This window comes from Colius striatus, chromosome 22 (assembly GCF_028858725.1).
Source record: "Colius striatus isolate bColStr4 chromosome 22, bColStr4.1.hap1, whole genome shotgun sequence".
Classification (NCBI taxonomy): Eukaryota; Metazoa; Chordata; class Aves; order Coliiformes; family Coliidae; genus Colius; species Colius striatus.
The window spans coordinates 6,491,001-6,507,386 of NC_084780.1; the positions used below are offsets into that span (position 1 = coordinate 6,491,001).

At 42.7% G+C, this 16,386-nt stretch overlaps 1 protein-coding gene across 1 annotated transcript; it reads right to left on the reverse strand.

Annotated features, from left to right (window-relative positions):
• Nucleotides 1–1,027: 1,027 nt before the first annotated feature.
• On the reverse strand, nt 1,028–16,328 carry RSBN1 (round spermatid basic protein 1). The gene is made up of 7 exons (XM_062013533.1): nt 15,906–16,328; nt 11,720–12,390; nt 5,767–5,904; nt 5,105–5,247; nt 4,062–4,229; nt 3,184–3,292; nt 1,028–2,596 (listed from the first exon to the last, which is right to left on the reverse strand). Exons 1-7 carry the CDS (start codon nt 16,318–16,320, stop codon nt 2,138–2,140), a joined length of 2,103 nt encoding a protein of 700 aa, XP_061869517.1. The 5' UTR covers nt 16,321–16,328; the 3' UTR covers nt 1,028–2,137.
• Nucleotides 16,329–16,386: the final 58 nt, after the last annotated feature.

Consider the following 16,386-nt stretch of genomic DNA (forward strand, 5'->3'; position numbering starts at 1 on the left):
GCCTTTCGAGTGGTGTTTGCCGACTCACTGTAGTATCTGCAGACTTGTCAATTCCTGAGTGATTGTATGCAGTGCTGGCTGGGGGAGAACGGCCACCGTAGCGATGCACCTCCACTGACACGACCAAAGAATAGCACATGTGAGAGTGAAATGGGCACTTGGAAGACTATCAGACTTTGTATGAAGGAAAGAACACCCTGGGGGGAAGCTGATCTTAGAATGTGAAGGATGAACCAAAACCACTATTGCCTGTGAGGAATTTTACTTTGCACAACCCTTAAAGCTATGAAATTCCTCTCAACATAAAAAGTGGGGGGAAACCCCCCGGAGAACAGACGGCTCGTCCCTGAGCCAGCCTGGCTCATCTAGAATTTCTGCTAAGATTAAATTACACCCCTGCATGAATCACATTAACTTTTCATCATAAAAGCTTTCCATTCTAACACCTTATTTACACAGATTACTAAACAAGTCACTACCACTTCAATCTGTAAATTAGTTTTAAATTGAAATAGTTCCTAGTCCTCATTTTTGTACCGAAGACAATACATACATACACATAAGGAGTAATACAGGCTCTAACTAATCACTGCAGTATCTTCTGATGATTATTTTTTTCCTATCAGTTTAAAATAGTGACCTCTATACTGAGGTGCTAATATGTATATAAAAGCCTACACAAACAATATTGCACAAAGTAAGATTTATAATAGAGTAACATATTTTAGAGACCCTTATAAAGAGAAGAGTAATAATTGATATTAAAAAGATGCATCCAGAACTAACACAGCATCTTTGCTTTTGTCTAGTCTAACATAGTGTTTCAAATCTTTCCTACCCCAGTGAGGATTAGAACAAATAAAGTTATCTGGAGACAGCTTAAGTTGCACCAAAACCCAACTTGTACTCTAAATGTGGAGAGGGGGAAGGGGAGAGGGAGAAAGGGACAGGACTTTTCCTTTCGATGACTGGAAAGGGCAGTAATAAACGGGGTGAGTGAAAGTCAAATACAGATTACAAGTCAACATCCAGAAATATTGAAAGATTGTTCAAAAACTGTTGACAGCTGACACTCTAAAACATGTAGCACGTGCCACTGGTTTTTCCACAGTACCTGGGCACCCAGAAGCTACACATGGAAAAAGCAGCCTATTGCCATCCTGCTGTTTATTGTGAAATAGTAATACAGAACTTCCTAGAGTAAGAACAGCCTTACTGTGTCAGACATCAACTCAATGCTATTAGATTAAGTGCATCAGTACAAGGGAAAGCGTGGTTCCATTGGACACATCACGACCTGATCAGAACAAGCTGCCGAGTTGGTTAGTATTTTAAAGCCTTAAAGTGCTCAAAGATAGCAGTTTCCTCCACAAGACTACCAATAGGTTCTCTAATTTTGACACTAGTATTAAATCACGTTCAGGGAAGATGTGTTTTGGAAGCAAAACCCTCACACCAAACAACAGAAGCAGTGCTATGAGAAGTGTTAGGTCAGTAAGTCATTGCATTTCAACAAGATCAGACACTTTCTTCAGTCAACTTTACAGATCACCTTTGTAGGAACTGGAAGAGATAAGAGATTGTTTTCTATAGCTTGTATATAAACCCAACTTGTGTACAAACCAACGTGTCAAGAACAGACATACCAAAAAGTTTCACAAATCATCAAAAGTGCTGTGCTTTCTCTTTTTTTTTTTTCCTTTTTATCTTTTTGTTTTGTTTTTAAGCAATTAAAATGAGATGGGAAAGTCACTTTGCAAGTCTTCTACAAAAGCATCACTTTGTGGTGAAGATCAGAGATAAAGTAAAGGTGGGGAAATAACACTGACCAATGTAGTTCAATCGTTTTATGTTCCTGGAGGAATTTCATTCTGACTTTGAGGAGATATTCAATATCTCTTTACCTAAACAGAAAGAAGTGGTAGACCACTGTTACAGGTTGTACTAAGGGGTTAAAATACAACTTGAATTTTGCATAATCTGTGTAAAAAAGATATGCTTGACATTTTGGAATGTCACCTTTCTTTATAGAATTATAGGCAAGATTTCTCCAATAAAACATAAGCCAGTTATAAAACTATAACTTCACATCAAAATCTTAAAAAGTTGTTAAAAAAATGTTTTGATTATTTACATATCACACAGCAGAGCCTGCATGACCCTGGGGATTGTGTTGCTGATCAGACTCTATTTTAAAACCTGGACGGGGCTGGGCCACCTGATCTGGTTGCACAAGTTCTGATATTGAAGAAACAGAGGAGGAGAGCACCCCTGTGGTAAGCTGCATCTCTAGACCTGGTTCTTCAGACTCTATTTTTACACTCACACATTGGGGTTCACCTTCTGACTCTGTCTTTCCAGGAACACTACTGTTCAAGCTTGAATTGCTTTCTGTGTTTTCAGTCTCCTCCACCGGATGATATTGTTTAAGTCTTATGTGCCAGGCTAAGCTGCAGACTGCTGACACTGTTTTGAACTGATGAATGACATTTCTAGGGATGAAGTAGATGTCATTGTCACACAACTGAATTCTAGCATAGCGAATGCCTTCTCGTCTCATTTGGTTTAGTTTGGCTTCATCCACCCATTGAACACACTGAGAGAAGGAAAGATGGTAAAGTTAGTGGTATGCTCTGCTTAAACAATTCAGTATCCACTTATTTTCAACATACTTCATATGTCTAAATCAGAATGTTTCTGTTTAACAGACAACACTTCAAATTCAAATGAGAGCTGGACTTTTCACATATCACCTCTCTAATGTGCACATCTCAGGAGAGGACAGTGAACAGTTAAGAGCATTCTATAGTTGTTGAGAACAGTGGGTTGGACATGAGGCTGCACTGTTTTGGCTGACAGGACTGAGTTTAGATGCCTTCCCATCTCAAGACAACATCAGCATATTACAAAAAGCAGAAACAGGCACAAGGGTCCTCTCAGTCAACTTCTGATTGTCTCTATGGCACGTGCCGTGACTCTCAGCATAAATCCCAGCTCAGCGGAAAGGAAAAGCAGTTGGACCAACTGTAGGTTCATTCCAACTGAACTTTCCTGTTCTGAAACATGAGAAGGGGAATTGCCCAAGAGAGCTGTGAACTGAGGGCCACTGAGGATACAAAAGGGCTGGCTGTACAGTGAACCTGGGAACTGTCAGAAGAGCTGTCAGCAGGGGAGATTCAATACCTGTGACACTGGAGGCTCATGCAGGTCCAACTGAAGTCTCTGCACAACGTCAGTGAAATCTTCAGCATGAAAACAAACCACATCTTTGGTTATACGAGGCTGGTCACTCCTGGAAAAGGCCAAAAATGCCATTTTACTCTTTTATTGATGCATGCACAACAGAAGCCATGTTTTCATGGAGGTATATACTATACTGAAATGTCTGAACTAAGTTCAAATTCCCACTACCAACGTTATCTGTGTGTTCTAGGAACCTGAATTTGCCTCAGTTCTTCCAATCTATAATCAGGCAGAGTAACCCTGTGATCAAAGGGAAAATGTAAAGTAACAAAGGAACTCTGAAGCCCAAGCAATGGCCAGTGGGGCTTGCTCAGCAGCCGTGAATCACAGTAAAGGAAGCTCTGTCACCTTTTATTCATATGAAGATCTACTGATGCTATTCAATTTCTACTGTAATTGCTAGAAATAATAATAGTGCAAGTCTAGTTTCTGTGCAAGGTCAACAGCAATGTCCTGGGTATGTGAAATGAGAAAGCACTGTCGCTGTGCAATTCATTCCATTGAGTTCTTAGATCACTGTTTCAGAAGTCAGCATTAATATACCTATTGAGGAAAAGAAAAATCACTGAGGGTGGTCCAGGCATGGTCTCTTAAGGTTTATTTTGTATGCCACTAACATTTTCTGCAAGCTGCTCTAAGAATAGGTAGATAGCTTGTGTGTTCCAAGCTCATTTATCAAGACAGCACTTACTACAGAGAGTGAAGCATTTCCTTAAAGCTTGTATTCCAAGGCGTTTTCTGCTGGTTTTTTTTTTAAGATATAATATGTTTTGCATCACCCCCTCCCACTAGAATAGTTGCATTTCAGTGGCACTTACCATTCCCCAAACTGTACAGCCTTCAGAACCCCGACAGCAGCTGTGCTCTGCCAGTCGAAGCCTTGACCCACATGGTCAGCGTGAGCTCTTGTCCTGTCCTCAAACAGGACCTCCCGGGGCTCGCTGGTCCGAGGTAGGTACTGGAGATTCTTTATTTCATTCATTGACCTGTGACATGATACAAAAAAAACCCCCATACTAAGAAAAATTTCTTTCAGACTACTCAAAAATAGAACACTTGTGTTCAAATCATCTTAGAGCTGTGTGCTGCAGCCTCCAAAAATCACAGGCCAAAGCACTTCCCTCTGATGTATTCCAGGCGTTTATTCAACAAAAGACTGGAATAAATAGAGTCAAGTGCAGTTCAGGTTCTGAGATCCAACTTCATAAACCAAATCCAATCACCAAAACCATATTTTTTTAAAAATTCATTTGTGCTGAAAGAATTCTCCAGAGGATCCAGTGGTACGGAAATTGGAGCTGTTCTAACAGACACTGAAAGTTTAGTTATGTGGGAATGCATCCAACAATTCTGCTTGAAATTACAATTAAAATAGGCTTCCAAGTCTCTGTCTCCTACAATTCATCCCACAGCACTCTGAGAAAGAGAGCAAGGACGTGTGTATACCACAATACTTCCTGTACTACGAGCGCTTTTAACACTACCGTTAAAATGCAACTTGAACAGTGTAAGGAGCTCTGCTGCTTTAGAGCATTTCACCTGCCTCCACCACCAAATTAGTCCTCTCCATAGAAATAAGATGAATAAAACAAGTCTCCTGAAGGGTAATAAAAAGTGGCTTCAATCTTAAGACAGTAGTGACCTAGGACATGAAACGGGTGAATAAAATACCCATCCCAGATAACGTCTTTGTCTTATGCACCGAGCCAATTTGAAACAGAAATGAAAGTGAAACTTAAAACATGAATTAGCCTTCTGAAGAACTAGTTACACGTAAAGCATTTAGGGTTTGTTCTCAAATCTAGCACAGACATAACTGCAATGTTTTACCTTTAACAAGGAAAGGAAAACAAAACATTACCGGCGCCGTTTGAAGGGCGATTTTGGCATATCAGCTGTTGGGATCATCTGCTCTCCTGGTCTCACCCACATGATGGGACCATCATCACTTTGAGACCTGCACTGAAGTCTGAGACTAGAAAGAGTACCCCAGGGCAAAGTCATCTAAAAGAAAACAAAACCCACAAAACACACATAACACAAAACACTGGGTGAGATAGAAAAATTAAACGATGTCTTTGGTAAAACTGCTTCAAATTTGCTGACCAAAGAGTTACACAGAAACTGAGAATAGGTTGAGGTAAAATATGTTCCAAACTAACTTCAGCAAACTTAGTTTTTAGGGAAGTGGATGATTCTGTAGTGCATGTATATGGTAAACTATATTTCATTTTTTAATTCTTCACACAACTGTGGCTACTTAATGCAGCACCTTCCCTCTGGACACAGGAAAGAACATACCTCAGTAGCCCAAATGATACACACATCAATAGAGAAAAGACACTATGGTTTCTAATGACTTGGAAGTCACAGAATGGTGGGGGTTGGAAGGGACCTTTAGAGATCATCCAGTCCAACTCCCCTGCCAAAGCAGGTCCCACCTAGATCAGGTCACACGGGAACTCAGCAATTGTTTAAATATCTGTTAGCACTCTAAACAAAACACCACAAGTGACTGCTTACTCTGAGAAATGGAGATTCTTCTAACATGTCTAGAAATTCTGGGAAGTAGTCCCCAACTTCTTCATCCACTGCTCCAACAAGACTGATCTGCCGCATTGGTCCTGCTCTGTAGGTTCCACAGCAGTACGTTCGATTGACCTGAGTGGCCAGAAAGGGAAATATAACACCAGCAGAGCTTTAGTTCTGTTACAGGAGGTTAAACTTGATTCATATAACACAGTAGGCCACAGCTGAGGTGAAATCTGTGATCATACATCTCTGAATAGAGATGCCTTTGGGAAGATGCCTTTGGGAATATGCAGAGAGGCTGTTTGGAACAGATGCCTTTAGGCATGCCATAGGGTATCCCAAGAGAACAGAACTCCTGTCTGAATTACTGACAGGAAACACTTCTGAAGTTTAAGAGTAAATTCATATTTGTCTAATCCAGGAACAGTTCAACGTTTCCAGGCTGACTTGAGAGGTCCACCATGACAAGTTTCATTGTGACTCAGTCACCAGCAAACTTAAAACTCCTTACTAATTTGGGCAGTTTTGTTTCTTTCCAGTCACTCCTACACTGAAAACTGAATGCTGCTGAAATAGGTGCACTCTTCAGTCTTGTCCTATAGGTCTTTACCTTATGACTGTAGTGAAGCATTTAGATGTGCTTCATGCAGTGCTTCTGAGAATACTGCTACAGTGCATAGACTGAACTGGGGAAACAAATGGAGGAGATGAGAGGTCAGGCTAGAAATCCACTGTGCATGTACAACTATTTTAGGATTACCATTTGCATTAGAACCTGCTGTCACTGCTGTGGCCAGAAGCACTTGAATCTCACTTACAGCTTTTTGACATTGCTCTGTAGCACAGACTGTATACCCACTTTCCCAGGTCATCTGGAAAGTTTTCTTGCCAAGTTCCTGTCCCTGGAGGAGAATCACTGGCAAGATGCCAGCATTTACTAGTCTCATCCTATGGACTGCAAGCTGCAACAGGCCATAAGGCCACAGAGTAGGTTTTATGTAGATGCAGCAGCTATTCCAACTCCAAAGATCAGGAACTCTGCCATAACTTGTCCGTTTTGTATCCTCCACTGGGTCTGAGCCCCAACCTTCTATCACCCTTAAACAGCCTCTCCATGTTCATCAAGTGGTTCTAGTGGTGGAAAAACTACAGCCCCATTACATGGTGGGACAGGCACAAAGGACAGAGAGTTATTGGTAAACTTGCAGTGCTATAGTCATGTTCAGAAAGTGTGATACCTTTTAGAACTCCAGTTATAGAGATATTAATGAAGCAGCTTAGTTTTAAGGGGTTTAAGTTTAGCCAAAAAAAAACCAGATGCACTTGAACTACTCCATAAAGTTGGTAAAGGTAAATAATGAGAAACTAATAAAGGAAGAGTTACAGTTACTGCTGCAGATTTATCCTCCAGCAACTGCCATAGATATTTAGCTGCTTAATTATAGCAGTTCAGCTCATTCCTTTTTCCAGAGTCCTTCCTTTAGCTTTGTGTAGATGTAGTTGGCAATTCTGCACTAATTGCACACATTTTAATTAAAAGCTAAGTAGTAAACAAAGACAACTTCACATATAGCTTTATTCCCCAGCCCTAAGCCAACTACTGCACCACATCACCTCTCCCTGCACAAGCAAAAGTTCACAACCTAGGTCACTTGCAGAACTTCATGGTGCAGCTCCAGCACTCGACCTTCAAGTCCAACAAGACCAGCAGCTGGATGAGGACATGCCAACTTTCTGGTTTTGCCCATACAGTGTCTGGTTCATCAAAATCTATCTGCAGAGGCTTTTGATTCTTTTTGGCCATTGCCCTAAGAGAAAGTCTCAAGTCTGATCAGAACATCACTGGTAAAGGTTCATATCTAACATCAGTGAAGTTTCTCCAGCTAGCCAGAGTGCAACTGAGAGCAGTAGGATTGGAAAGCTGTAGCATTAGGCTAGTCCTGTGCACCTATGGGAAAACTAAGGACTGAAATGGTCTGGTCCTTAAGCCAGTTACTTTAATAGTACCAGGCAGTTAAACTTAAGTGGATACAGACTACTTCCAGATTTGTTCTGTTGAGAGTCACTGGTGTGTCACAGGTGTTTGTCACGAGTTAGTGAATTACAATACCATATGCAGTTTTTCCTTGTAATGTTTACAAAGGGAATGCAAAACTGCCACAACCCACAGATCAGATCATGCACTGTGTTTCCTGTTGAGAAAAGGACCATCAGGCTACTGAGACCACTTGGGTGTCCTGTGCCCTTTCAAAATGCCAAACAGTTATCACTGTCCTGTGTGTCCCCTGCTCCACACAGGATCACAGTAACAGTGAAGTTATAGGCCTATTTAAAATGAGCTCTTCAGTGTTGATGGAGACATTTTATAGCAGTTGAATGATGTGCCTAGTGGCGTTTGACATTTGAGAGAACAGAAGTAGACACATCAGTGTTTCCTGTAGAAGATACAGATCTGTATTTGCATGTTACAGAGGTAATTCTGACCCCTGCCTTATGAAGGGTTACACAAGCAACAGACCTCTGGAGGGTAAGGAACGGATACACAGATGAGGCTTAAGTCTGAGACAAATGAGGTTAAGTTTCAGAAGTTTCTCTTTAGTTTCAAGAAAAGCATGAATCAGTTGACATATGACAAGAGCTGTAAAAGCAACCACGCAAACACTCTGCTACAAGGAAGAAAGCAAGAACACAGGAAGGCTTACTATTTACAACAGAAGGAGGAAAGGAGGACAGTGTGACATACCATTACAGCAAGGGCTATAGGTTTGACTACAACCTGTCAGGTACTTCAGTAGGACCATCAGGCATTATTTATACAAGCTTGAGTGATAAAACCAAATTAAGTTTGCAGTACAGACACACAGTTTCTCCATGTCATACTTTGACAGCCTTTGCTAAAAATAGAAAATGCTCTTCCGGCGTACGAGACCTTTTGCCAGGAGTAGGAAAAGTTAAGATGGGGCAGACAACCAAACTGTGGTATGGTTCATTAACCAAAGCTGTCAGGAATAAAGTAATAACCTTTTCTGATAGTATGTTGCAGGAGTAGGAAAACTGATCCTTCTATCACCTGTTGGCTGCTTCTCCTACCTTCTTCCCAGAAGGAATTGCAGCTTATGCAAAACCTCAAGCTTTCCTGGCCTGTTCCCAGGACCCCCACTCCTTTGTGACAGTGCAGTTGCTCTTTGGACCACACAGAGAACTGAGCAGGCAGTCCATCAGTTGTTTCTTGGGGAGGGGGGGAAAAAGCAGAAGTGGTTTATTAAGTCTAGATATATTCCAATTCACTGAGCAGACCTCAGAGCAGTTGTACTGAACCAACTGATAGGGAGAATATGAATTCATTGTAGCTGCACTGCTAGGAACTTTCAAACTGAAGCATGCCCTTACGTGAAGGAAGCTTGCAAATTACTGTTCAGCCATTTGAGTCTTGAAAGCTCTTAGTCCAAGTGAATAGCTCCAAACTAAAGCTTAGCTTTAGCACTGAAGTATTAGAAGAAATGAGCCAGAGGCAATGCAAGCAAAAAAATTCCAGACAACATTGAAGCTTCATTATTTTAATACTCAGAAACCAAAACAGTTACACTACAAATCCACATTGGAGTGCTCTGTTATAAACATTGGGTTGATATGGCATTGTCCTCACTGCTCTGAGAACAAGGGAATTTGCCTTGCAAGGCAGTTGGTTAATTATCACTAGAATTTTATGAAGTCTTCCAGATTAAAGTCCTTATTTTGAATTGGAGATGCTTCCTACTAAAATCCAGTTTGTCTGAAAAGGGACATAAACCAGCAGAACAGTGTGCAGCCAAAGGTCACATCGACTGGCAACTTGCAGTTTACAGATCAAATTTAGATGTCTTGACACCAAGCCTTCAGGACTCAAGATCACCTAATATGCTCAAAATCCCTTTGCCACAGTGTGGTTCAGTAGAACAAACAAGTTCATGCATATAGAAGTTTCAGCCTAGAATGGAGATGACTTAACTGAGTATCAGTATTGCAGCTGTAACATGCTTAGGCATAACTATAAAGTTCTTTTGTCTCATACAGGAAGGGCCAAAAGTGAAGCTTAGCCAATCTGTTCATTCCTCAACAGTGTTGCTGAGAAACAGCACTAACAGTCAGACTCACCCTCCCTGTGCCTTAAGCAGGGCATTTCAGCCATTTCTAAAAATAAGCTTGCTTGCAAAACTGGAGTTTTAGCAGCACGTGGCTACCCCTCTTGATTTTAAAGGGCATCCTAAAATCAGCTACTTTACCATCATCTATATTCTCTGAAGAGTCCTGTTTCAGCTGTCTTAGAGTTATGACTACTCTACTTCCCTGTGTTTGCTCAGTGTGAGCTGCATTAGCCTACTTCAGCCAGAAAGAATTAACCAGGTCACGCTAAAACTGAGTTTAGAGAAGTGGTTTGGACCAACTGTACCTTATTGTCATGACTCAATCTTAATCAAGTTTACACAGTACTTGAAATAGAATTAATTGAAATAGCAGCACAGACTACAACCCAGTGAAGCCTTTTCTTTATTAGCATACATTCCTCACATGTATTTATAGTAGAAGCTATTCCTGTTCACAAGACAGAGGCGTTCACCAGGAAAAAGTGTCATTTTTCAATATCCAGTTGGCACTGTTTAGCCATTTTAGGGGGTCATCACGTGTACTCAAAGTAAATCTGAATGCAATCATAATGTCAGAGAACACAGATAAACCATGGTAAAATACAGAAGCCATTAAAACCTGACCTGTGGTAAGTTTCACACCTGCTGAGCACAGGTGTGTACTGACAGCAGGAGTTTGCATACTCAAACAGACTGGTTTGGGAGTACTATGCACTCTGATGCAGCTCTGTCAATGCAAATGATGATTTAAACCAAGAAACAGAGACTGGTTTAAAATAAGTACTGCTGCAGCGTTGTCAAATTAATAAGCCAGAATTACTAATTTAATGGTATGTGTGATAAACGCTGGAAAGTATTCAAAGATGCCACAAGTGACCACGCAGTAGCTCTGTGTAACTGTTTTTCCAATCTTGCTTATAAGCAGTTGATAAAGTCTGGAGAGATCAAGCTAGCCCATCCACAAGCACTCTCTCTTCAAAACCTGCTGCTAAAGAGGGTCAAGTCCAATAGTACTGAAGTGCACTCCACTACAGAGTTTCAGGTTTTTCCTTTCACCTCGTGAACCACAAAAAAAACCCCTAATTAAGGTCCTCAATAAAGATTGAAAAGTAATCAGCAGTTGGAATCCGTTCCCAGACTAGTCTAAGCAGGAAGAGAGTTATTCCATCTGAAACACATTTATCTAAACTGTAACATTGCTTAGAACATTGAAAGTAGCTTAGTTGTTTCTGCTGCATCCATTTAAGTTACATAGACACAGTTTGAGAACACAGCTTAAGCCTACAAGAGAAATGAAGTTAGTACAGAAAATTAAAGCCTCTCAAAGGCAATTAAAGGTATTCTAACTGCCTCTGTGAGGTTGGAAAGTTTAAACACCCAGCATGACCTACTGATGGAATTAGGATGTTAAAAATCTTGTTTGTTGTGAATTGTATGGCAAAACCTGAAAAGTAATACTGTTGCAAAGTAACACAGACATATTGAACAGCAAAAGCAGTGTTAGCATTCACAATCTCTACAGCTCTTAACACAGACTTGCCTATTGTCAGTGTTCTGACAATGTCAGTGTTCTAAGTTTAGAGGATCATAGTTAGCAGTGTCTGAAGTATGATTCACCAACTACCAGTGGGCACAAAAGAGCTCTGAGCACAAACAGGAATCAACAGCACAGTGCAGTAGTCTCAACATCCTTTTTTTTTTTTCCATCTGCTTAGAAAAGAGTTTGTGCCTCACAAATTTTAGGCCATTCCTGCTCTGGATGAGTGAGATTAATCAAATCTAGGTGTTGTGCAACTTGTATGACTTTAAACAGCTCTTACCTGAGAGTGAAAGTTTGAAATTGTTGTTGTTTCAATGTCCTTCTTGCCCAAAATTTCCATTTTCACTGGAGTGTTAGGAAAGTTAAAAGCAAAGTAATCCAAGAAGTCTGGTAAGTAAGCAGCTGCTCCATGCACTATGGCTAAAGCATAGTAAGCTGCATTTTTATCATTTTCACTGAATGACAACGCAAGAAACTCTTCTGCAAATCTCTCCATCTCCACTGGAGACAAAAATGAGAGTTCATCCATGTAAGCATGAAGGACCAGAGCACCACCATTGGACTGATGTTCTTCGTGAATGAAGTTACTAAATTTAGTGCCAGTTTTCAAGAAGCTGCTGCGAACAGAATGCTCCTGGTGTGTCACAAACGGTGTTTGTACTCCCTGGGGTATTCGATACTCCTGCATCCCCAAATTCAGTCTGCAGAGCTGCTCATCCTTCAGATACCTGAAGGATTCCTTGTTCACTTCTAGGTTATCACACTGTCCTTGAGACAGAGTCTCTTTGTCAATGCGAGTGAGCCCAGCACACACCGTCTGCACTTCTTTGTTGTACATCTTGAGGCGTTTTCCCCTCACGTCTTCCCGGTGTTTCTTTTTCTTTTTTTTCTTTATCTTCTTCATCATAAGACTGTCAGCTCGCTGGGTTTTGCCATTTTCATCTGGAGTTTCTGGCAACAAGGAGAAAGAGAAGATTAGAGTTCTGCAGTTGCAGCTATATTCACCCCAAAAGAATGAAGACCTCTGTCCATTTCCAGGAAGACCAACAAAAAAATTCGGTGCATCTAGTTATGATGCAAAGAAGGCCTTGGAATTCAAAGCTTCCAAAAGTCAGGCTTAATAACTGAAATAGTTCTAGAATTAATAGATTTATTGGAATAACTTTAAAAGGGAATCTGTATTTCAGAGCATCTATAATTAAGTCCAGCAATAACTTCTGACATTTACAGCAGTGACGTGCAGGGGAAGAGGATAAACAAGTATGTGTAACGTTTAAACATTAAGACTTTCATTACTGAACACTTCCTTGATTTTGGATGCACAATCTAGAAGCAGAGCAGAGTGCAACTGGAGAAGTACAAGCAATATTGACATTTAAAGGTAACAGTACTTACAGCAGTTAGCTTTCTGGCAAGGAAAAGTAATCTTAGGCTGTTGGTCTTTTGCACTAAAGGATACGAATCATCAGACCTACATCTTCAGCTATCTTTTGCTAGTCTTATAGTTAGCTATGCAGAGCTGGAAATTAAGAGGTGGTTGTTTGGTTGGGTTTTTTTTTTAAGGTTAACCAACCTGCAAAAGGCTAAAGGCTGAGGGATAAAATGTAAAGAAGTTGTTCTGTTAGGCAGAATGTAACCATCGAATTGTTCATCTTTCAGGGATAAAAATGAGTTCAAATAACATTTAGCAAGTGGCAGTGGAGGCAGAAATCTTGACACTCCAGCTGTTAAAAAAAACCTGAATTGCCAAGACAAGATTTTCAGCTGCCTAAAAATCAACCAACTGTTTCATGCCAAAGATGCACGTAAGCCTCCCAGGGCCAAATTACCAGGATAGCTGTGGGGATCAGAACAATCTGCTGCTGCAGGTAACATCTGATTGGAAGATACAAGAGCTAAGTTTCTCGGTTTCCCACAGTACAGGACTCTGTGCTAACAAAGTTTCCTTCCTTTGTCTGCAAAGCTATCATATTTGTATTTCCTCTTTATTCTCTTGCAGTACTTGAAGTTAAACCAAGGTTACACTGATCTGTAAGAAAAGGTGTCATGATAAATACATGCAGCTTCAAGTTATTTCATCTAACCACTGTATTTAACTATATCCTTCCTAGTTTGGTCTCAGAGCTCTTCAGTAAGGAAGGCTGACCTTCCTAACAGCCTGGTGTAATGAACAGAATTACTCACAAAGCAAAGAAAGAGTTGATTGCTTAACACTAACTTCATACAGTTGTCTTCAGACCTGAAATACAAGTTTTCACAGCACTGCTGTTAGCCTTTGCAAACAGCGAATGCCCTTATTTTTGTATTACAGCTAGGGAAAGCAGGAAAAGAAAGGTGGCATCACTTGTTTTGATAAGTCAACTGAGACAGTCCTTTGAATAAGCTTTACTGGAAGTCTCAGTAGTTAAGCACGTATAAGCTTCCTGAATCACTAAGGCTTCAGCATAGATAGGGCTTTAGCAACGGCAACAAACAACTAACCACACAGATCTTTGTTCTGGTGGACCAGACACTCCAACCTGAAGCTAAACAAGAATTTTATGCCACTACTGAGCTGTTTTAAAGTTAATTTTTGGTTGTTAAAGGTACGTTATTTTAAGCCTTTCTAATTGTAGCCATAGTTTAAAAGCTTCAGACATGCACTGGTTTTAACTCAGAGTATCTTTTTGTTTGAAGATCTGCCCTAATAGGAGACACACACTCAGCACTCTGCATTTTAGAACTTCCAGTAAACACAAGTCTATTTTCAGGATAGCTTTTATCCTGACCACTGCTGTGCTCACCAGACACAGCAGAGTCCCACTGCCACAGCAAGAGTAACCTCTGTATGGAGGCAGACAGTGACCTTATGGTAATGCCTGACAACCCTGAAGGAAATACGGTTTTCATTATTCCTTTAAATAAATGGAAAGCCTCCAGTACCTCAAGCACAAAGGAAGCTATGGCCAGGTCAGCAAACTATGGGCTCCCACAGTGAGGTACAATAATGGCAGTGCCAGTAAATCAGGTAGTCTAAAACTGAAACTATTAGACATCACCTAACAAAACACACTACTAAAAAACTATTAAAGAGCAAACCCACTGGAGCTGTTCTTTGTCACCTGTAGCCAAAGATACAGTGTAATCAAAGAAAAAAGGTTTAATTAGATTACACATATAAAAACTGATAGTGAAAAGGCAGAGGAAGAAATCCATCCTCATCCTGAAAGATCAACACACATGCAGCCTAGAACAAGGCCTGAGGAACTTCAGGCTTCCTGTTTGCAAACGGCTTTCCTTTGCAAATCTGGAATTGAGATGGTAATTTTAACAGTGTTAAGGTCTTCATTAAGAGCAGACCTTGTTTGATTACTGGGTTAGAACTGGCATACAGTGACACTCCCAGTCTACACAGATATATTACGACTTCTGTCGTTTTATCAACATCTATCAAGCCAAAGTTTGATGTTTACAATCCAGTCACAGATTTTAGTAGTCATGATTCAAACACAGTGGTTCACAAGCATTAAACAGTGGTGAAAAACCTCTCCCCCTAATATTTTGCCTGTTCTTAAGACAGTACTATCTGAAGTTTACACTACAGACTGAAGTTCTGTAAGCACGTGCATCTTTGGTCTCCTTGGCACAAACGCTTCATTTATACTCCTAAAGCTTCACTCACAACATAGTATCTTTATTATAGCAGCTTTTGCAATTGCTTTTATCTGTGTTGCACTCACCAAGAGGCTTTTCACCGTCACAAATTTATAAGCAGAACCAAAAGAGTCAATCTGCATTGCTACAAAAAAGCATCCTCACAAAGCCCCAAGATATTTTGACGTCTTATTAGGGGTATCTTATTACTAGAAAAACCCTAACAAAACAACAAATAACTCAAAGCCAAACAGCAGTTTCTCAATCCTAGTATATGTTAACGCAAACACTGCAGGAAGGAAGCTTTACTATCAAGGCACTCGTATTTGGAAGGTGCGATGAGGGCAGCTAGGAACAGCAGCAGCTCCAGGCTCAGTCCTCGCTGGGGAGCGGGTGGCTCAGGTCCCTGTGCCACACACTCCCGGGCTCCGCGCTCAGTCCCTCCCGGGGAAAATGCGCCGTGGCCCGCTGAGACAGGGACCAACGACAGGGACCACCACATCAACGGTCCGCTCGCCTCCCCGCGAGCACGGAAAGATGAGGTCCGCGCTCCCAAAGCGGCCAACGTTTTTCTCCGCGCCCGCCTTTACTCGGGCGGCTGAGGCCGAGCCCGAGGATCCGCCGCCCCGCTCCGCCACCGAATCCGGCCGGCCAAGGCAGGCGGCGGGCGAGGCCTCTGCCGAGGAACGCGGCGGCCGGGCGGGCTCCGTCGGGCTGCCGGGGGGCGATCTGCAAGCGGCCGGGGGACCCCCGAGCGCCCGAGGCGAGCTCCAGCCGGGGCAGGCGCGCCGCAGCCGCTCAGTCCCGTCGCTCGCCGCCCCCCCGCCCCTCACCTCGCTTGCTGGGCCGCCCGGCTGCCCCGTCCGCGGGGCTGCCCCGCCTCGCCTTCTGCGGCTGCCCGGCGACCAGGCGGCCGGGCTCGGCGGCGGGGCGATGGCGGTGGTGGTGGTGGCGGCGCTCATCGAGCGCGGCGGGCGGCGGCAGGCTGAGCGGGGAGAAGGTGAAGAGCCCGGCGGCGGCGGGCAGGCCGGGCAGGGCGGCCGGGGGCAGCGGCTCCGCCGGGCCGGGCCCCGCCAGCAGCGGCTGGCTCAGCCGGGCCCGTTTGCCTCCCGTCGCCTCGCCGGGGGGAGCCCGCCGCCGCCGCCCGCCGCCGCCGCGAGGCCGTCCGGGCCGGTCCCCCGGCGGGAGCGGGGGCGGCTCCTCCGGGCCCCGGGACACTGCGCGCACCGCAGCGACCTGCGCAGCCATTTCACAGTCTCCCTCACACACATTTAAATGGCCCGAGCGCCAGGCGGCGCTGCGCACGCGCCGCGC

What these genes read in the sequence shown, in the direction of transcription:
- RSBN1 (XM_062013533.1), bottom strand. Translation starts at nt 16,320, where the DNA reads ATGGCTGCGCAGGTCGCTGCGGTGCGCGCAGTGTCCCGGGGCCCGGAG. An exon ending in AAGAATCTCCATTTCTCAGA is followed by an intron (nt 5,248 to 5,766) that starts GTAAGCAGTCAC and finishes GTTTTCTTTTAG; the next exon opens with ATGACTTTGCCCTGGGGTAC. An exon ending in GCTGTACAGTTTGGGGAATG is followed by an intron (nt 3,293 to 4,061) that starts GTAAGTGCCACT and finishes GGCCTTTTCCAG; the next exon opens with GAGTGACCAGCCTCGTATAA.